The sequence below is a fragment of the Elgaria multicarinata genome, chromosome 3 (genome assembly GCF_023053635.1).
Source record: "Elgaria multicarinata webbii isolate HBS135686 ecotype San Diego chromosome 3, rElgMul1.1.pri, whole genome shotgun sequence".
NCBI classification, from domain to species: domain Eukaryota; kingdom Metazoa; phylum Chordata; class Lepidosauria; order Squamata; family Anguidae; genus Elgaria; species Elgaria multicarinata.
In genome coordinates, this window is record NC_086173.1 from 122,780,170 (window position 1) to 122,802,375 (window position 22,206).

Here is a 22,206-nt window from a genome sequence, read left to right on the forward strand (position 1 = left end):
TTGGACTCTGATAGGGAAGATTCCTCCTCAAAGGGCTGGAACTCAGCCGCAGAGCACACGTTTGCATGCCAAAGATCCCAGATTCATTCTCTATTATCTCCAGGTATGGGTGGGAAAAACTCCTGTCTGGAATCCTGAAGAATAATTACCAATCAGAGTAGACAATACAGAGGCAAGTGGACCAATAGTCTGCCTTCGTATAAGGCAGCTTTCTATGTCTTTACTGAGTGACCATGAGATAGTCAAACTCTCGTAGTTTCTCCATCCATAAAATGATAACCAAGGACTGCAATTCTATGCGTAGACAGCAAAATGTCCTACAATTCCCAGCATCCCTCTTGCTAGCCATGCTCGCTGGGGAATTCAAGGAGTTCTCTGACTTTTTTCTGTCTAAACATGCATAGCATTGCACCCAAAGTAGCTTAAATTGCAGGATTGTTGTGAAGAAACTGCAACTGAGGTTCGACTTAAACAGAGATATTTGATCAAAACCTCCAAATTTTATTTAAAATATTTATGGTAAATTAGAGAAAAAGCCCTACTACTGGGTGACCTGTTATGATAGGCCCTATTGGATTTAGGTAAGAAAAAAAGAGGGAAAGAGAGACACACACACACTGAAAAGAAACAGATAGATTAGGTCACTACAGAAAGCAACAGAGAAGTCTTGTTACTTGAAGCGTAGTAAAGACATACTCAGAATGGAGCATAATGTTAAGCATATCAAGTTGAGTTGTGATGGTATCACATGTCAATTTGGCACATTCCTACAGTGCACCAGAGTGGTACAATGCCATGGGGAAAGGAAACATTTCTAGGTGCTAGAAAGCACCAAAGTACCAGACTCCAAGGGAGGACAGAACTAGGCAGAGATGAGGCATTATTGGTATGAGACTGTGGGTGATACATGCAAGCAACGATCTAAAAGCACTTAGGCCATTCGACATGGGTGCAAACCCCCCATGCTCAATATCTGGTCATAAACTATTAGAATGAAGGTTGCAGCTGATACATTGCATGTAGTTTAATCTTAAACACATCTACACAGAAATAGGTTCTGCTGAGTTGGGTCAGACTTTCCTCCACTTGCTCTGCAAATGATCCTGATGGAACTACAATTGGCATAAATCCTCTTGTGTTCCATTGCACATATAAATATCTTTAGGTGTTTGCCACCCAGTTTTACTATCACAACTGTAATGAAATAACATCTCTGAATTAGCCCTTCGTATGACTGTTATATAACTAAAGCAAGCCTAGAATAGTATTTGCAGAACATTAAATTCAATTCTGCTTAAGGACATCCTGCTGTTCTTTAGAGTCCAGTTAGAGGCCATGTTTGACTGTTAAGAAGGTGAGCCAAGAAATGAGAGAGACTGTGTTTGGTTTGTGTAATTGCGTTTTGTAGCTTAGATCACTGAAATAAATTAGAAGCAGAAAGTTCCCTTTCCTGAACTGTAATTAATTACTTGTGAGTTGACCGTAATGTGTGATTTGGTATCCTGATAAACAGCCATATGTGCTGGGCCCAGAATATGGGATCCCCCACTGCAAACTGTCCAGGGTCATTTGCAACCATCAAGGCTGAGGAGACAGGCTCTAGAAATGTCTAGTCGCCTAAGGCTAGCTCGCAAAAAAATTAAAATAAACAAACATCAACATATTCCTTTAAAAAGAACAACAAGTAAAACTACATCCAGCTAACCAAAACAATTTCCTCAATTTAGTTCCTTTCTTTGTCCGTTGAGTTTATTTATTTATTTATTGCATTTCTATACTGCCCAATAGCCGAAGTTAACTTCATTTATGGGGTAACTACACGTTACATGCAAATGCATGTAATGGAAGCCCTGATTTCTTTTTTAAAAAAAGAAACGACAGCTTAATGAGGGAGGATGTGAAGTAGGCAAGGAAAGGGTTAAGCAATCCCTTCCCCTATTGCCTCTATACTCAAAGAATACCCCATTTCCAAAGCTGTTATTCTTTTAATAACACAATATTTAATAAAATCCATCTTTCAGGAATTCATGTGTGTGATGCATCCTTAGCTTAGGAGTAGACAACCTGATGTCCTCCACATATTTTGCATAACATCTCCGTTAAACCCCAACGACTGGACATTCTGGCTGGTGGTTGCGGGAGCTATCATCCAAAACATCTGGAGGTCACCAGGTTGCCTACCCCTATATTAACCCTAATACAGAGCTCTGCCCATGACAACCACTCTGAAAAGATGTCATTTTATTCTAACAGTGCAATATTAGTCACATCTACTCACAAGTAAACCCCAATTAAGTTCAATGTGGCTTACTCCCAGATGATGTATATACAGTGGGGGTGGGGAACCTTTTACAGTCTTAGGGCCGAATTCCAATCTGAGAAACGCCTTGTGCGGCACATTCCATCTATGGATGGGACCAAAGACAAATTGGGTGTGGTCAAAGGCAGAGTAGCAGTGCCAAAATATAATTCTATAAATATAATATAATTTTGGCTGATTTTAAGCCTACTCAGAAATCAGCAGAACAAACCTCTGCATGTCTACTCAGAAGTAAGCGTGAGTAGCAAGTCTACTCAGAAGTAAACAGGGCAAGCCTTTGCATGTCTACTCAGAAGTAAGTTTGAGCAGCAAGTCTACTCAGAAGTAAGCAAGACAAGCCTCATCAGTAAGCAGGCCCGAATCACTGAGAGCTTCCTCCCCAGGCCCCACCTCCTCTTCCCTGTTGAGAAAAGCTCTTATCTCTGATTAGCGGCTGATCGGAGGTAAGAGCACTTCCCTGCTGAAGACTGAGAAAGGGAGCCTTTTGGTGGGGAGTTGCAGAGGAGTTTAAACACTACCCTCTACTAAATACTGTCGTTTTCAGTCAAAATTGCAAGAGGAAATAAAATAAAATATTCAAGCACTAGAAATGCAATCTGCATTTCAGGAAACGTTCTTCCTCACCCATTGAGCCAAATTCAGAAATCTATGTGTATCACAGCAAAGCTTTTGTCCAGTAATGGATAGAGTAAGCCTGCAATTCATGAAACTATGCAGTACAGTGCTTTCCAGGGCTTTTGATAAGAAAAATACCACAGAAGAATTTAAAAGTCCTCTCATCCACATATAAAACTGTCACATTCTTCAAATAGTGTACAATTTAATTCTGCCTGGGAATTCAATTTTCAGACATATACAAAAACAATGTCAGGGTTCACTTGCAGGCTCAAAGAAATCAATTTCAGAGGTTGTTAATTCAAGGTTGAAGTGCCCCAATGAAGTGCCCCAATGTTGAAGCATCCCAATGGTGTTTTAATCACATTCTTGTGCAGCAATCCAGCCATTATTGTGTGTACCTGAAGGCTCTGCTGCATGCGCAGACCTGCATGCAAACACAAAGCTCCGTTTGCCTCAACAGCAGGGAATGCCCTACATATGCAAGAGGGATGATGATGATGATGATGATTTATATAGCACCATCAATGTACATGGTGCTGTACAGAGTAAAACAGTAAATAGCAAGGCCCTGCCCCATAGGCTTACAATCTAATAAAATCATAGTAAAACAATAAGGAGGGGAAGAGAATGCCAACAGGCACAGGGTAGGGTAAGCAGGCACAGGGTAGGGTGAAACTAACAGTGTAAAGTCCGCACAACTTCAAGTTTTAAAAGCTTTAGGAAAAAGAAAAGTTTTTAGTTGAGCTTTAAAAGCTGCGATTGAACTTGTAGTTCTCAAATGTTCTGGAAGAGCGTTCCAGGCGTAAGGGGCAGCAGAAGAAAATGGACGAAGCCGAGCAAGGGAAGTGGAGACCCTTGGGCAGGTGAGAAACATGGCATCAGAGGAGCGAAGAGCACGAGCGGGGCAATAGTGTGAGATGAGAGAGGAGAGATAGGAAGGAGCTAGACCGTGAAAAGCGCACTCCCCAACACTGAGGAACATGGAGTAGCCCCTGCTTGCTCTGTATGTATACTGGAGCTCACAGCACTGTGGCTGGTGGCACTGGGTCACTATTGCACATCTCTTTGCACTTCAGCAACCTGCAAATGCCCCAAACAACTGTAGCTGTGGCAATGTAGTGGTGAAATGAAAATAAAGAAATGAATGTTCTGGTTTACATAGTCAGCCATGCCAAGATGAAACAGAGGTGAAACAAGAGCCCTGATAACCCAAGGATTTCCCCCTCATTCCCTTGCCTAATTTGTTTCAGTGTTTGATTTCAAAGTGGATTAAGACGATAACCTGTCACATAAAACAAAACCTTAAAAGCCTGTCAACGCAAGTGTACTAGCATTGCACGTATCGTAGTATTTGCACTGGCACGTCACAGTATTTATGCAAAATAAAAATAGATGAAGCATCACTCCCTCTAATGAATAGTGAACTCAGTGCCCTCATGCCAACAGAAATGAAGCCAAAAGGGGCCATTGAGAAACAGGAGGGAGGTGTCAGCATGCTCAGAGGAATTTCCAAGGTTTGTAGAATCACACGCACACACTCTAAAAATAATAACCAAAAGGGGTCAACTCCACACACACCCAAACACATGCACAGACAGCTAGACTGGAGAATGGCAACCAGGGAGAGGGCCTTTTCAGTGGAGGCCCCTCAATTATGGAATGATCTCCCTGACGAGGCTCGCCTGGCAGCAACATTGTTATCTTTTCGGCGCCTGGTCAAGACTTTTCTCTTCTCCCAGTCATTTAACAGCATTTAACTGTATATGCTGAGTTTTTTAACTGACCCCAGAATAGTTGTTTTTAAATGGATATTGCCTGTTTTTGTATGTATTTTATGGTTTTAAATTTTGCATATTTCTTTTTAATGTGCACTGTTTTTAACTTTTGTAAACTGCCCACAGATCTCCGGCTATGGGGCGGTATATAAATGTAATAAATAGTAGTAGTAGTAGTAGTAGTAGTAGTAATAATAATAATAATAATACAAGAACTGAACATGCTCTATGGAAACCAGGAATCATGGAATGTTGAGTGTCAGTTGTAAAAGAAAAATGGAAAATCAAGGGGAATGAGTTAGCTCACTTGAGTCCCTAACAGCATATTGTATCCTGAATGGACAAAAGCATGGCTGCCTGACTGGTACCCTGTGCAGGAGCACTTCTCTTAGGGGGTGAGCATAAACTGCAACATTTTGTTGCAGATCCCACTTACGTTTTAAATTCTGAGTTGTAAAAGACATGTTCTCTCAAAAACAAAGTTTAACCTTCACATTGTTACAATAATTAGAAGAGGCAGATATGAACTTCTAAACATAATATATCATGACAGTTATCAACTTTACCACAACAGATAATGAACGCTGAATGAATAACTAGTGTCAGGCATAGCCACAGGTGTGTGTTAGGTGAAAGATTAAAATTGCACCCATGAGTGCATCTTGGAACTCCTAAAACTAGTAGCCCTTCTGCTTCTACGGTGCCTTGTGCTTTGGTGGGGATTCTGTAACCCACCAACCACATATTCCCATAACTGCAATCTCAAAGTTGGTTTTGAGTCCCTGACTCTCCACTTCCCTCATCTGAGGGCTGATTTATAACATTAAAGTCCTATATAACAAGTTGCTGTAAAAAGATTCCTCACAGTAGTGTGTTGATGCAGAGGCAATAATGTGTAGCACTATTTCTCACATACATTTCCCCCCTGGCATGTAAAACAACCACGCCAGCATTGCATATTCTCTCAGTGGTTGGTGCATATATTGGTCCCTATATGGCATCTTTGCTATGTAGAAAGCTTCCATATAGGGGTCTTAATGTGTAGATCTGCCTCAGTGAGCAATGGCTCCAGGGTCGCAATGCTCATTTAACCACACTTCACATCTCGTTTCTTTGCTTATCTCCCTCCTGCTACTAGAAATCCTCACCACTTGCTGTTCCTTTTCCTGTATCTCTGTAGCAAGAGGCCCTCGGTTCCCCCTTTATTCCCTCCTGTTCCTGAGCAGCAGAAGTAATGGAAGTCCTTTTTCATCTGTTGATGAAGGAAAAATGCTGCCCTACCAAGTACTGCCCTAGTCGGCCTGCCAGATTGCCTAGCAGCAACATTGGCCTTGCACCTATGTATAAAATGGTGAAAATATAAATGTGGTCTATATGGTACACACCACCACCATGTAAGCTCCTGAGAGTTCAGTGGTGTTCATTGAGAGTTTTTAACAAGCATAGCAAAAGAGGAAGACGTGTGTGCCAGAAGGATGCAGCTTGATACTTGGACACCAGGGCCAATTTGAATAAACATCCCGTAAAGAATATCCACATACCTTTGCATAGTCAAACATGCGCAAGTCAGTGTACATATCAAGAGCCAGGTTTTCATGGCCACTTCTTTTGTACAGTTTGGCTGCTTCATGGAACTTTCCCTGGTATGCATAAACATCTGCTAGAAACAGGTCATTGTTGTTCTCTCCACGCTTCTTCCTCTCCTTAAAAAAAATAAAAAAAAAATAAAGGACAGGAAATATTTTAACAAACATAATCAGGCAGGAAACAAGATTGGCTAGAGCCACTGAAAATATTAAGCTATGATTCACAAAGCTTTTAAACTGGATTACTTGCATTTAAACCAACTTAGTCCTACTGACATCAAGAGCATTGTTTATAAGCTTTCTATGCCAAGTCTTCCCCCTCCCCTCTCCTACCTACAATATTCCAGTAAAGAACAGAAAATACCCTACTACAAAAATAAAGGGGAAAAAACACTCAAAAGGCAGAAAAGAATCTCATCTTAAAGCAAGTATGCATGTCATACGGATATTCAAGCTACTTATAATTTTATACTACTTTTCTTTTGTTTTACTACGGTGGTAGAAATATTTCCAAACGTTTGGTCCAATTCATGGTATTTTCTAGAAGAGCTTATCAGACACCTTATATGTAGAACAATGAAACGAATAAATATAGTAGGTAGACTGATTTCCCAAGAACAAGTCCTGGGTTATGACCAAGGCTTTTCACGGGAGACAAGCCAAAGTTCCGAGTTCAGCTGTTATGCTAACCAAACTAGGAAAGTAGAGTCCCTGACTTGTTTAGCTGTTCCCACTGGCAGGAAGGGCCAAGCAGGAACAATTGAGTTACATGGAGTAATACAGTGGGTCATTCACAGTAGCCCAGACCACGACATCTGAACATGGCCATCGCCTTAGATCGCAAAAACGTTAAAGGTGACCCTTTGCTAAATACCCTTCTTAAGGGCTATCTTGATTTTTGTATCTCTAAGAATAACAGATTCAGAGAACAAAACATTTTGTAACACATCAACCAATTGCAGTTTAGCACTACCGTTTGTCTGAGCTCATGAACATGATGTGTAAATTATAGGCAGTTTACATATGTCGGTTTCCCTGATGACAGCCAAGATCTGGGAACCAATATCAATATCAGCTCAACCTTGGCAGTTCTCAGAGATGCAACCTAAGCAGCCTACCTCCCACTTTGTTCCTACCACACTGCTGACTCTATGCTGACCTTGTCTACAACAGAGTCCAATTGCAACCTCAAAAGGTATATAGTTCCATGCTTATGATACCATGCATCAACATGTCCAGCATGAAAGACTGAGGAGCGCATTTGTAATGTTTAGAGTCTCCAACTAGACAAGATGCAAAGGAAATCTATGAGGAACTGGCTGAAGCCATTGAAGGCTCTTTCAGATACTTTTTTCATTATTATTTTTTGAAAAACAACCTTTTGACAGTTTCTTCAGCACCCATATACCAAAAAAGAGCCACATGAAGGATTAGTACGAAATGTATTCAAATAAAATGACGCCAGTTACTGAGGCAAATAATGTAGACTCTCTCAAACACATCATCGGTCTATAATACTTGAGGAACTCATCAGCAAAAAGCACAATACAAAAGGCAGCTAGATGCTGAGCGAATTAGTACTGGACAAATCTGTACTTCAATATACAAATTGCCTTTATGCTTATATGATGGGTATAAACCAACGCTTAAGTCTCATTCCCCTGAAGGCACTTGATGGTGAGTGGAGCACTAATATGTAGAAGCTGGGTTGACTCTCACTTATTTATTTGCTTTATATCCAGCCTTCACTCAAAAGAAATGGTGTTCAAGGCAGTGCCTTGCTCTATATTCTCCTGAGACAACCCCAAAGAGCGGCACACAACAGCCTAGGAGAAACCTTGACAATACAACAGGAGGAGTTAATAATTTTTTTAGCTTGGATCAATTGTGACTGATAGCTTGCAATTTAACGAGGAACTAAATAGTCTCAGTGGGAAAGCGATCACGGCTTAGTTTGGCACATTCAAGAAGTGTTCCTGGAACAATGCCAAAATAACCATTAAGACAAAGATGCTGATCCACCAGACTTGTGTCCCCATTACCCTCTTGCATGTCAGTGAGAAATGAACCACTACTAGTTGTCAAGAAAACTCAACAGCTTCCACCTCCGCTGCTCACATTGCATCGTTGACATTTTAGGGCAAGATAAAATGACCAGTATTGTTATCCTTTGACAGGCCAACCTATGAAGCATCTTGGTTCTTCTCCAGCAAAGATGGCTGTGCTAGCTTGGGCGTGTGCCGAAGGTGCAGGATACTAAAGGACTTTGTGGTGAGAAAGCTAATACAAAGAAACCAAGAAGTTGCCTGAAGTTCCCCAAAGCTTCCAAGAGACACGAACATATAATAGATTTTGGATTGACATACAAAACTCTGATGCAAAATGGTTCCCATAGCATGATAATTGCAACTATAAGTAACAAAGCACTGGCTAATGAAGCTTACAGATGTGACATTTGCAGCATATACGTACTATTGTTCCACGACTGGATTCTTCAGTCACCAAGAAATTAACCCAAACCATCCAAAGGGATCCTGCAAGTCAACTGCTTTACAAAGACTAATAACTATATAGCACATGTATTTTAGATGAGGGCCTTAGGGTCAGATGCTCCACACAAGCCCCTTTGAAATGAAGCCAGGCGGTACCAGTGTGTTTGAAATGTACATTTTGGTTCATCCCTCTTGAGAGCCTCAGCTTTAATTTGTACAATGTTTCTGACCAAATCTGGTGCGCAGCAGGGATAGCTGCATATCCACCCTACAACTCACAACATACAGGAGCTGTTGCTGGGTGTCTACAAAGCCAGCCCTACCGCACACTGAGTTCAGATGACACACCAACCCTCACTGCAGTGCAGGCAATTATATAAACAATGGGCAGAGGTACAGGCTGCCTAGGGGTGGGGTAAGAAGCCATGATGGCTTCTTTTACCCCTGCGATCATGGGAACCCGCCCGTTCTCTCTTTAGTTTGTAGAGAATGGTATGCAAACAGCCATTAATTGAAACCCAGATGAAGTTTGAGGGGTTCTAATTTGCACCTGCAGAATTTTCTGAGCCTTTTAATCAAGTTTATTTATCCATTCCCCTTTCTTATTACTCCTTATATGTCCTTCCTCCAAATCCTGCCAGGAAAAATATGCAAATTGGACAAATTTGAAGAATGTATATTCTTTTCATTTTCCTATTTGTTGACATGCGTGATTCTTGGCAAAGCTCTTAGAATTCTGATGAGGTTAACAAAGGCACTCAAAATGAATACATGAACACAAAAATAAAAGGAAATTTCAAGTGTCTGGTAGCCTTAGATTTTAGAGCATAATATGGATTTAATAACCAAGATTATAAACATCAGAAAGTGTTGTACCGCTTATTTCTATTTTAAAAATTAATGGCTACCATCTGCACTATCAGTGTGTTGTTATGGTGATCAACACAACAGAAATGCCTACAATTTTTAATTAAGTACTTTGAATTTTAAATACAATCTTTTCTAGCTAAGAAACATGGCATTGAATATAAGTTTGTTTTTTAAAAAAATCATCTCTGACAGACAGCTAAGAATAAATTTCAGTGAAGAACTTTCAAAGTCACCACAATGGAAGAAATAAAAATATCCTCCACGGGATGAACAAATCTACAATAAACCTTCCAACGTACCCTTCCTTGCTCAGTGAAATAAATGGAAGCCTTTAAGATGAATTAACTTTAATTGGTTGCTACCTGCCATGAAATTATGTATCTCATCTGCAGGAACAAAATCAGTTACCTATCATGAAATGAAACTTTTGTTAGGAAATGTGTGAATTTCTTGTGTGTGTGTGTGTATGTGTGTGTGTGTGTACATGCACATGGATACACCTGCACACAAGTGCTGTCAGAATCCAAATGAGATCAATTACTGTTCTAAGAACACCGCATACCTTTAAAAGCAATGGCCTTAACAATATTACTCACTTTTTTGCCATTAAAAATCTGAAAGGAAAGGTTGAACAGACCACCTGGGTTACCTTTTTAGCTGTTCAAAGTATCATTCTGTCTTTCAGTACTGTCAGAACTGGCAGCGGGATCCAAGGATATTTATGTTACTTAAAAAGCACAGCGTGGCACTTACAAGCCTTTTATTCTTTAGTACATCTGGCATTTTATATCAGTTACGCAGAAGCTGGCCATGCTCAAAGCTGTGTAATATGCAAGAATTAAATAACCTAGTCTCCTAAAGCAGTAATTAAAATGTACCTCTCAATATTGTTCATTGTATCTCTCCCTTATTTGAGATCTGGGAGGGGACATTTGCCACCTTAATCTTCTCCCCTTCTTCTCAAATCTTCCACAAAGATTATTCAGAGGGGGAAACAGAGTTACTTTTTACTCTAATTACCCATTGAACAAATTCTATCCCTTTTTGCATATTTCTCAATAGGCATGAAGGAAGCTGCCTTATACTGAGTTAACCTCTCCCAGAATTGTTCACAGCGACTAGCAGTGGCTATTTAGGGTTTCAGGTCGTGTTCTTCCCTAGCCCTAAATGGAGAAGTCAGGGACAGCACCTGTTGAACTCTTCCTCTCTCTTTCTTCCTCCCAACCTCTGTTAACAGGACAAATTTCCAGATATGCAGAACTAATCATTCAAGGGAACTGAGAGGGCAGCCTCTATCCCCCTTGGATAGAGGTTAGAGTTTGTCTATAATCTTCAAAGAATCCTAATAGGGACGTTAAAAAGAAAGAGAACACTTCCTTAAATAAATAATTCAAAACAAGATTAGTGACACAGGTACCTTTACTTATGAAACATTAAATGCTAGTAATAAAAACTGTTGCATTTTGCCTGGTGTCCAGAGCATACCAGCTAATCTGAGACCAGTTCTTCAAAAGCAGCACAAAACATATATGTGGTTGGTGGATCTAGTGGGTGTTTGAAGGCTGCTGCGTTTCTGACCTCTTGCTTCATTTGCAGGGACCATAGCAATGGTTTAGTATTGGTTTGAACCCTAAGTTACAGAAATCCATTCAATTTTAAATGTATTCTGGGATTATTCTATTTCGGTAAAGAAATGCAGCAAACTGCACAGAAGTGTCCTAGTCAGAAGTTAGCACAGGATACAACTTGAGCCCATCAACTCTGCATCAAAAGCGATATGCAAACACAGCCAGATGTGTATAACTTCAAACTATATATAGAAGGTGTCTTTTTCTTCCTTCAAAATATCAGCCGACGAATTCCAAAACATATCCAGTTGTCCCATTTCAAGATCACAATAGCTAGCTGTGCTGAAATTTATCAGACTGTTGCTGAAGGTAATACATATACCATCTGTCTTACAAGAAATCTTAATCTGACAAGAACATAATAAAAGACTCCAAAATTTGGCAGCTATGTTCTTCACTCTAATTAGTGACAGTCAGTGACAAGATATCAATGAGAAGAAATGTTATAGGGTGCAAGATGCTTAATTAGCAGCAGTACATGCATAGCCACCGTGGACTTTCCTTTTGAAGCACAGGGAGTTACAAGGAGAGACTTGTAACCCATCTCACTGCGCATCTTAATTAAGGTGGGATAGACCGTATTAGCTTCTACCACTTTCTAATTAATTAACACTGGAAGTTTATGTCCCATCTCTTCTGTTGACTTGCAGTGTTTGAAATCAGTATAACAACCTCCTATCCTCTCCCACCCTAGCTTTTTTCTCTCTTTAAGAACTCTCCCTCATGCATCTTAAGGGCTTATCCTACAAAGTATGCCCCCACCAAATTTTGTCTTCTGTGTGATCTTCTGCAAGTTTCTTGCCAGTGGCGCTGAAACAGTCCCCATGGAATATAAGTGAGGGAAATGCTCAATTCTGAAGGATCTGGACTCGTTTGGAATACTGCTGTGCTTTCTGCCTTTATAAAAAGAGAGCGGAGCGGGGGGGGAGAGAAACCGACTAGATATATGCTGAAGGAGGAAGACATTTCTCACTTCCTGCCCTAAAGGGCCTGTCACAGCACCATAAATGCATTTTGTTAATTCTGCTTCTTCTATCAAAAGTGGGGGTGTGAAATTGACAAATGCTCTCAGAAGGACAGAGCCATCAAATGAAAACAACACACCCTGAAACAAAATTAGTGTGACAAAATGGGAGGAAGAGGAAGATTTGCTGTTTTATGAATTATGCAGCAAGGTAGCAAAGAATTTAAAAAAAAAAGTTAAGAAAGGCCATAAAATGGTATGAGTAGAAAGCTAGGGGTGAGGCAACTGAGTCACTAGTCATCACAGATATTTCTAGTCACATCATGCACCTTACATGTCACACAGCATTCTCAACTGCTACAGATGCTCTACCTGGGAGAATAAAATATTGGGGGCTGGATGTTTGGATAATGCACTATCCCTGCAACTGGCCTCCTGTAAGACGAGGTTCCAAAGCCCGGGACAGCCACCAAGAAGGCCCTGTCTCCTATTCCTTGTCAAGTATGCCTCGCAAGGATCTTAAAAAACTGTGCAGGCTCATATGGAAGAACCTTGTCTTTCAAATAGCCTGGTCAGAAGCCATGTAGGGCTTTATGAGTCATAACTAGCACTTTGAATTGTGCCTAGAAATGGACCAGTAGCCACCGAAGCTGTTGTACCAAGGAAGTTACATGCTCTCTATAGCTGGCCACAACATTAGTCAATAGTCTCAGTACAATACTTTTCAAAAGCAGAGCCCATTACAGTTCCAAACAGGATGCAACTCGTGTAACCCATGAACCGCCCGTTACAGTTCCAAACAGGATGTAACCAAAGCATGTATTACTGCGGTGAGATCTGACATCTCTTGGAACAAGTACCGTTGGTGCACTAGTTTTAACTGTGCAAATGCCACCACTGAAACCTGGATCTATCAGTGGTTATCAGCCACGGTTAATTAGTAATGACTCTGGAAAGCCAACCAATGGGGAGCTGTCATCTTGTGAGCTTCCTGGCATCATCCGGGAAACAGGATGCCAAACTAGATGGACCTTTGTGCTGAGTGAGCCAGCAGAGTGTTCTTATGTTAATGGATTAATAAATATACTGCATGAAACTGCGATTGTGTGGGCCATCCTGAGAGTACTCAGACCATGTAGCCCTACTTTCTCTATTTTCATTGGATCCGATACAGGGTGAGTTCTGGCAGGAAAATTATCTCAGCTAAATAATTTTCTGAGCTAGCTTCAAAATAAGCCTAAAATAATAAGAAGGGAGATTTATATGAGGAAGTCAGCTCTGAAATGTCTGATAAACCTCAGAAAGATGCTAGATGAAAGGAAAGAGGGTGGAGATGACCATGCAACCACTTTTGCAGCCATTTTCAAACCTAGAGCTAGCTACCTCTTTGCTACAGACAAAAGTGCTCCGTGCAATTTGAGAGTCCTTGCCATTCACTTTCAGGCATCACGACTGACCCAGGGACTATGCACAAGAGATGATGGGTTGTTTCAGTCATCCAAGTGCACTTTTATTTTTTGTATTTTGTAAAAAGAAATATAACTGTTGCATCCAATGTCATCCATGTCTGTAGCAAACTTATTTTGGCACTGTGATAAAACAAGGACACTTTTACAACAAAGTGGCTGCGAAAAGAAGATTGCGTCCCTACACAGGAGACAAGAACCCCAATTAACATCTGCACAAAGGATTCCCTTTAGATTTTTCATTGTGGATCCACATGTTTTGCATTACTACGGTATCCTACAGGAAGGTCAGAGTGGCGTTAGATTTGGTTTTCCTTTAGACTCCTCTTAGTAATTATTCTATAATTAAAAATCTATCAAGTCATGGGCTAGGAATCTGAACAGGTTAAGAGCACGACATAAATGTTGCAAGCCCCAAATTTTACTCCCAGCTGTCACTGATTTGTCATGTGACCTTGGGCAAGTCATAGTACCTCTGTGCCAGTTGCCTGGTCTGCAAACTGGAGATAAAAATAATTACCTATCTCAAGAGGGTGATGTAAGACTTAATTAATTCCATTCTATAAAATACTTTGAAACAAGCCATAGGAATCTACAACATTATAACAGTTATAATTGAATATTCAAGACATTTCCCATTTTTTCATAATATTTCTGTCATAAGAATGGATCAAAGTCCATGTGTATCAATCATCACTCCCAATAAAAAATGCTGTGCATTTTTTTTTACTTTGAATAGACTGATTGTCCCTTTAACATTGTGCTATACGGCCTCTACACTGAACATGCTCCTAACTTAAGTAACATTTTGCACTTCCCTTTTTTTTCTTTACCTCAATGCTGTTTATCAGTTCTAGATATTGAAGATCTCGCACTCTGGTAAATGCCTATTGAAACATAGGAAGAAAAATCCATCAGCAATATGTTAATATTTTGCCTATGCATTGTCAACAAGTATAGTACAGTACACTTATAGTGACTGCTAATTACCATGGATACCAGACAAAAATTGATAACAAGTAGTACATAGTGAACCACCCAGAGAGCTTCGGCTATTGGGTGGTATAAAAATGTAATAAATAAATAAATAAATAAATAGGTAGCAGTGACTTTGTGTATGTTTCACCTTTTGCACGAAGCAAAATGGAGTTTCTAACCGAATATCTGGTATGAATAGGCTTTATAAAAATGCATAACATGGTGTCACGTTATGGCAAGCACATTAAAAAAAATGCAGCTCTGCAGTAAACACAACCTCATGTGTATAGGTATGGTATTAATTCAAGCAGAAAATAATTATTTCTTAGTAGTTATAGAGTGTGCAGCCTTATTAAGAACCAGAACCCCATGCATTATGTTCCCTTGAGACACCATGATACCAACTCTTACAGGAAAATAATGGATGCACCTGCTTTAGTCATTAACTGAAGCTGCAATCCTATATCCACTCACCTAGAAGTAATTCCTTGAACAGACATGTATAAGACTGCAAACTCTACAAGAAAGGGCACTCAGTGTTTGATACCCTCCTCCCCATTATAACTCCCTCCTCCCTATGTATTCCCAAAAGCTATTCTAGAGATGTGAGGGATCCCCTGGAACAGTATGGGATATGCCACAGAGGAACGCAGGAGGTGTGTGTGTGAGTGGGGGGAGGGATGTGTGAAAGCTGCCTTGAGTGCCATTTTTTTAGTAGAAATTGGGTGTCTCAACCTGCACAAGCAGACGTGCTTTTCACTAGTGCAAAGCTACCATTAGATACAACCCATTATTAATAATAATTGCTCTTATGTCTAAACACTGTACATATTCTGAAAGCAAACATTCTTAAAACTCTCTATAAAATGTGATTCTAAGCTTGCTGAAAAGGAGCTAATTAAGAAACAAGGATGCATATTTTAATTGACTGCACGGTAAATTAAAGGACTGTTAAGAAAGAAGGGAAACTATTTTAATTCACTGAACAGTTTTGCATTTAAAACAGTACTTAGCTATAATTTCAAAACATCTTCTTTGTTTAATGGAAGTTTGACTAAAGAGAAAGACAAATAATTAGTCATCATCCTGGGCATGGTCTGAAGGGGTATGCTACAGCAGGGATGGGTAACCTCAGGCCTGGGGGCCAAGACTGGCCTTCTGGGGACCCCTTCTGATTAAACAGAAGTAAGACCACAGAAGTAAGCATAGATTACAAAGCACTTCTTTCCAGTTTGCTGTTTTAGACTTTAAAAAAAGCTTCTGAGTGACCACAGTATTAAAAGTCAGTTCTAGATGTGTTTACTCAGAAGGTAAGTCTCTCTCTCTTCAATGGGGTTAACTCAAAGGTAAGCATGCATCTGATTTTAGTATGACTTGGATGTAAATGCAGTTGAAATCAATGGGATTTACTCTTGAGTAAGGGAACCAGAAGATCTCTATTTTATGGACTTGGAAATGCCCAGCTTCGCATGATCAAAGGAAAGGAAAATCGATCTTTAACATTGGTGGACTATGAGGAAAAAGATTTAAGGAGGAGAATTTTTTAAAAAAATCCTAAAAAATCAAGGGATGAACTGATCTGATTCAAACTTGGGGTGGCTAAAGCCCTCCTTAAGAGATATCACCATGCCAAGTTTGATCTCTTTATCTTTAAAAATTAAGCAGATGTAAGCATTTTGGTTACCTTGGAGCAAAGGAGGCGACCTGACCACCTTTACAAAAGAAATTAATTAAAATGATTGTTCATCTGCCCACCCATTGAAACAAGCAAAACAAACCTTTGCTCCTCCTCCCCTGTAAACCTTTCTCAAGCCAAGGGGCAGCAACAGTTTCGGCCCATGCACTCCCTCCTGCTTCCTACAAAAGGCCTCCCTTCCTTGGAATTTGTTTAATATGATCTTAGTGGAAAGTATAGTGTGTGCTGGTCTTATGTTCTTAATTGCGCAGTTTCAGGCTGCTGTACTGTTTTATTTGCACAGAAACAGAGGAATCTTTTTTCAAAATAAAACATTAACTGCAGGGGAAAGGAGAACATAGGGGGTGAGGCGGGAGATTTTGCCGGCATAGTAGCGCTCCAGGTGAAAAGATACATGAGCTGAAAGAGCACAACAAAGCACACATGTGGAAGTGCCCAGCCCCTTGTTACAGTCAAGCAGATCTGAGTCTGGTCAGCGCCTGGGATAGGAGACCCTGGAAATTCCATATATGCCATGGAGCTCAGTTTAAAGATGTAAGAAAGGTAAGATGTAAATGTAGTAAATAAATATCTTTCTCATGCTGCCTCAGAATTAAGTTGAAAACAAGGGTCAGTACAAAAGCTAGAAAGAATTATTCTAACCAATCCAAGGAACTTTCAGAGGAGACATTTAGCAGACATTTAAACAAGAGGAAGAAGAAACAAAGTACATGACTTTTGCTCGCTCTTCCCAAGTTTGAGTAGAATGTTTAAAGCGGAGCCAATGTATCTCCTTACTAGAGGAGACACATGTGCTCCAGATGTGAAGAAAGGCATGTACTACCTTAACACGTGAAGCTTGTGTTATCTCTCCCACCACCACCACAAGAGGACATTTAAAAGGAAATATTCATATAGTCAACGAGGAAGTATCAGAAATGGAATGCCCACATTCAAAGCTAAAGCTGGAGAAGAAGACAAGGACTGGGTGAAGTTAAGAAACAAAGTGGGCTTATACTACATTAACAAATCTTTTCTGCCACATAGTGGTCAACACAGGGAAGGCAGTAAGAGACTAACGTGGGTAATTTCTCAAATAGCGAAAAGTTTTATTCTAATTTAACTTAGTTATCTCTGGAATTCAAATGGAATTAAAAGATTTAATTTGCATTTTAGAGATTGAGAAGTAAAATGTATATTATAACCTCTAGTCAGTGAATTAGCTACTCTGCATTCTGAACAGAAATTGAAGGGAGAACAAATTACCTTTTTTATCACGAAATCCTTACGGTTTTGAAGGGATACTTTATACTTCCAAATATATAGCCCCAATGACATAGTAGAATATATATGTACAATTACTTTACTCTAACCACATTAATATAAATTACAGAAGGTTCAAATGCATATGTAAAGGGCTTTACCTTCTTAGCAGTTTCAAATTCGAGTCCTTCTAAAGCCTCCATAGCCAGTTCTTTCCAATCTGTGTCAGTTACTCCTAAGCAAGCAATCTTATAGGCTTCTTTGAACATTTTTCTTTCCAAGTATTGATACATGGGCGCTGACTGCAAATTTTCATTTTGTAAAAAATATTAATATATTAATATTATATATTATATCTAAATTTAATAGGCAAGATGACACTCTCAGATTACAGTCACATAGCCGTAGTGCAAACCAATGTTTCTGCATTTTTCACTAAGACTCTATAATGAACATTTCAGAAATAATATAAAATATAGCATTTGGTCTACACATAAAATTACATAATTCAGCCGAAAACCCCAACCCATGTAAGGAAACTTGTATGCATATCACTTGTTGAATCAGGAATTGCGGTTATAAATCTGATGCACATCAAAAGTTTGGATGCCACCTATCTGCATTCCATTGCTTTCAACAGAACACACATTTGAATGTGCATCTCCATCCAAATTCCGGCATAACTCACATTATAAATACCATTTTTAAGTGTGACTTGTTGAATCAGAGTGTTCTCTCTCTAGTAGCAAGTTTCACGAAAAACAAAACTGTGGCAGATGTTTCCTACGCAGAAAGTTTTGTAGAAAAATCTGAGTAAATTCCAAAACGCATCCCCTGGCTAACTTGTTCTGTTGCCAAACGGTTCTTACAGATGGCAGTTTGTTTTCTTTCTCTCAGAAGCAACAGAATGCAATTACTCTATCCCCAGTTATGGCAGCTTTTTAATGTTTGAAAATGATTCCCACATCACTATCCCCATTAATATTCCTTTCCTTAAGGCTATGTTTGCAACCAATCTATAATTAAAAATCGTATTTTACGCACCTACTGCCTTCATTTATACCTTCATTATTTTTGTGGTATATAAAATATGCTTAATGGGCAGTATCCTATACTGCCCCCACACTACTGGACTGGACCGCTAGTGCAACAGGAACCAGTGGTTCCTGAAAAAAACAGAAGAATGGAGCACCTCACTCTGGAAATCAGCATTGCCACTTGTTTCTGTGCTAATTATAGGAACCACGAATTCCTATTGAGCTGGCAGTCCATTTAGGTAGTACAACAGAACTTGCAGAGGCACAATGGCAGTGAAACTGCCCTTTAGTTTCAGGTGGGAAATCTTACAAAGAGTCAGCATTGTCAAAGCTAATAAGTTCATTAAAATACATTCAACATTTTCTCCTGTCTTTTACATTCTATGTTATGTCATTCCTCTGTCTTCTCCAGTGTGGCAACTTGCTTGTGATGCTCAAAACACAACATAGTACCATATATACCTCTACTTCTGTATTCATCTACTTCTTTTAAAAGAGATTTCGGCATGAGCTGAACTAGCATCAAATGATGAATTTATTCTTATCCATGGCTAGCAGACAACCTTCTTACTATTACAACCTAAATGGTATTTGCTGACTAACTAACTGTCTAACATCCAGTTTATGATGCATCATGAGCTTCACATCCTTCTTTGCAAGTCTTTTGTATTAGTATATTTCTTTTCTGCAAATAATACATCTTTTGCTGAATTTCATCTTGTAGTCACATTTACCAAGATTCCCCCCCCCCCCATTCCTAATACCACCCTCTCAAGTGCTTGCAATACCACTTAGTTTTGAATCATTGGTAATTTTCACAATTGTGTTGTCTGCTCTTATTCAAACAATCATTTTAAGTGTTGACTACCAAGCCAGACCATTATACAACATTTGCTTTATCGTCCAATTTTCTCTTCTTTAAAATAAAAACCAAGTGGGAAGAAAGTGAATTCCAAACCCCCTTTGTTCTAAGAATAGCATTTACTCTTTGATCATGTGAAAATTCAAAACAGCCAAATTTCAACCTCCTTTTGCTACTGTTATTTAGCTGTGGATGGACATAAAATGCAAAATCAAGCCGAGTGGAATTTAAACAGATGAAAAGAAAGGTATGTACATAGTATTTCATATGAACTTGCAGTTCCATGGAAGATAGTGATCTGGTTCTGACATACCTACCTTAGTTAGCACCAGCACTTACGTCTTCCCTTCTCAGTGTGCCACGATTAACCCAGAAAGTCTTCAGTTAACCATAGTTTCCTGTAACATCCAAAATTGGTAACTATAGTTACCAAGGTCAGAAGAATCCAGAATCTTAAACCAACTTCAAACCATAATTTAAGATCCTAGCTTGCTCTAATCATGGTAACCACAGTTTTCTAGTTCAGAGGTAACAGAAACTTTGGTTAATTGAAGACTTCCAGGGTTAATCACTGTGAATCATGAAGGTGGTGGTGGTGGGGAATGGCACAAGAATGGAGCATGCAGGCACAAAGCTCATGCATATCTTGGCTTATGAAGCCATGATATATACATCTGACAGCGTAACAGGCTATGGCTGTGTTCAGAAGACACCTTAAACCACGGCTTTAACCATGGTGGTTAAACCAGAAAGCTGGGCTGTGTTCATAAGACACCTTAAACCACAGCTTTAAGCACAGAGAGTAAGGCAAAAAGCCTTATTCACCGTGGTCAAAGCCATGGTTTAACATGTCTTCTGAACACGGCCTGGCTTTCTGGCTTAACCATCGTGGTTAAAGCTATGGTTTAAGGTGTCTTCTGAATGGGGCCTGTTACTGTTCTCTTCAGGAAAAGGGCAAAACATTATAGAAAATAGTTCGGTTGTCCTGTTTCTATAACTTTCTATCATGTCTGAACAATTGTTTTGTTGTTATTATTATTATTATTATTATTATTATTATTATTATTATTATTATTTATTTATATAGCACCATCAATGTACATGGTGCTGTACAGAGTAAAACAGTAAATAGCAAGACTCTGCCGCATAGGCTTACAATCTAATAAAATCGTGGGCAGAAATCACAATGGGGTTTGGTCTAAAATATTTTATACAACTGGTACTTGAACAAATCAACAAACAAGAATATGCAGATATATTAGTACTTGGCAGGGAACCAAGCAAAAAAATAAAATGAGTAAAGAGAACAAAGTTACAGCTAATTAATTTTCTAGGGATCAATTCTTCAAACATTAAATACGCAAAATGACAGCAATAAAGCATACAATGGGAAAATTCTGAAATGGTGTTCTGCCACGTAAAATTTTATTGAGAATTTTCTTGTCTAACTAATATTCTTCTGTATTGTTGTGCTCAATGGTTGACAATAAGCATTCATCTATCCACTTACCTACAACAGGAGGATAAGAAAAAAACTACCCAGTTCTCCTCCAAACACACTACTATAAACATGAATCATATATGGAAGATAAAAGAGACTTCGGTGAAATATTTGAAATGAATTGATTTTTGGAACAGGTTGAAATGTTTCAGCAACACAAAGAATGAATGAACAAGGCTAAAAATTACCTGAGGAACTTCAACAGCAGTCATGGAAAAAACATGGAGGCAGAAAATTTTGGAGCCATTGTATCCCACCACAAAACCCTGGAGTTTTTGCTGATGGACAGGAAAGTTACTAGCTTTGATGTTGAGATATCCCCCTCCAGAGAAACAAAGCATGTCCTCGCACTGCGTGTTCCAAGCCACACTATTAGCATTGGGTTCCTAATGGGCACATTGAACAGATTATTGAACATGCAATAAATAAATACTTTTTTTAAAGCATCAGACAACGTTAATCTATGATATTCAAGAGAGTATTTTTGTGCATTCTTGAGGTTCATGTTTAAAAACACATAGCTCTTGGTCGAAGACTTGCAAAATAGTAATAAAGTTGCTCATCTTCAACGAAATTTACTTGGTGTTTCTGCTAACGCTCCAATGAAATAGTTATTTCATTGTTTGGCACTCACTATTTTAGTGGGATGGGTACATAAGTGCCCTTTGTTTGCTGCATATCACTGTGCTGACATCTTGTCAGAACAATTGCTCCCTAATTAAACATATTGTACAACCTTTGATTTTGTCATAAATAGGTTTCCAAAACGTCAAAATCACTAGACACTGACCATGAAGGTTCCTTCTAAATTGGTGTAATGGAGGCATTGAACAATGGGTTAACTCCCCCTAATTCTCAGGAAAGACAGTGTTCATAAGATGACTAGAGCTTTTCACTAGGCTCAGGTCCAATAGCATCCTCCCCGTTTCTATCTTACGGCCAAGCTTAAGGAAAAGTATAAACTGAAGAGTTATACAACGCAGATAGACAAGAAAGGTGGAGGAAAAGAGAAACCCTCCCCATGAGTGTAACAGAAGCTGGATCGTGGCATTACATACAAGAATAGTTCCATAGTGTTGCTTCCAACTCAGCCACCTGAGACTAGCATTGGTTTGGATGCGTCCATCACACTAAACCAGAAGGAACGTATATGGTAAGTGTCCAATGATCC

General features: G+C 39.4%; 1 protein-coding gene across 2 annotated transcripts in view; it reads right to left on the bottom strand.

Annotated features, from left to right (window-relative positions):
• The window catches only part of IFT122 (intraflagellar transport 122), a 71,422-nt gene that overhangs the window by 25,442 nt on the left and 23,774 nt on the right, over positions 1-22,206 (bottom strand). For both annotated transcript variants that reach the window (XM_063121419.1, XM_063121420.1), the window contains 4 exons: positions 21,224-21,421; positions 17,797-17,937; positions 14,553-14,606; positions 6,255-6,416 (listed from right to left, as the gene is read on the bottom strand). In XM_063121419.1, coding sequence (XP_062977489.1) covers positions 6,255-6,416; positions 14,553-14,606; positions 17,797-17,937; positions 21,224-21,421 — 555 coding nt within the window. The remainder of the gene's footprint in view (positions 1-6,254; positions 6,417-14,552; positions 14,607-17,796; positions 17,938-21,223; positions 21,422-22,206) is intronic.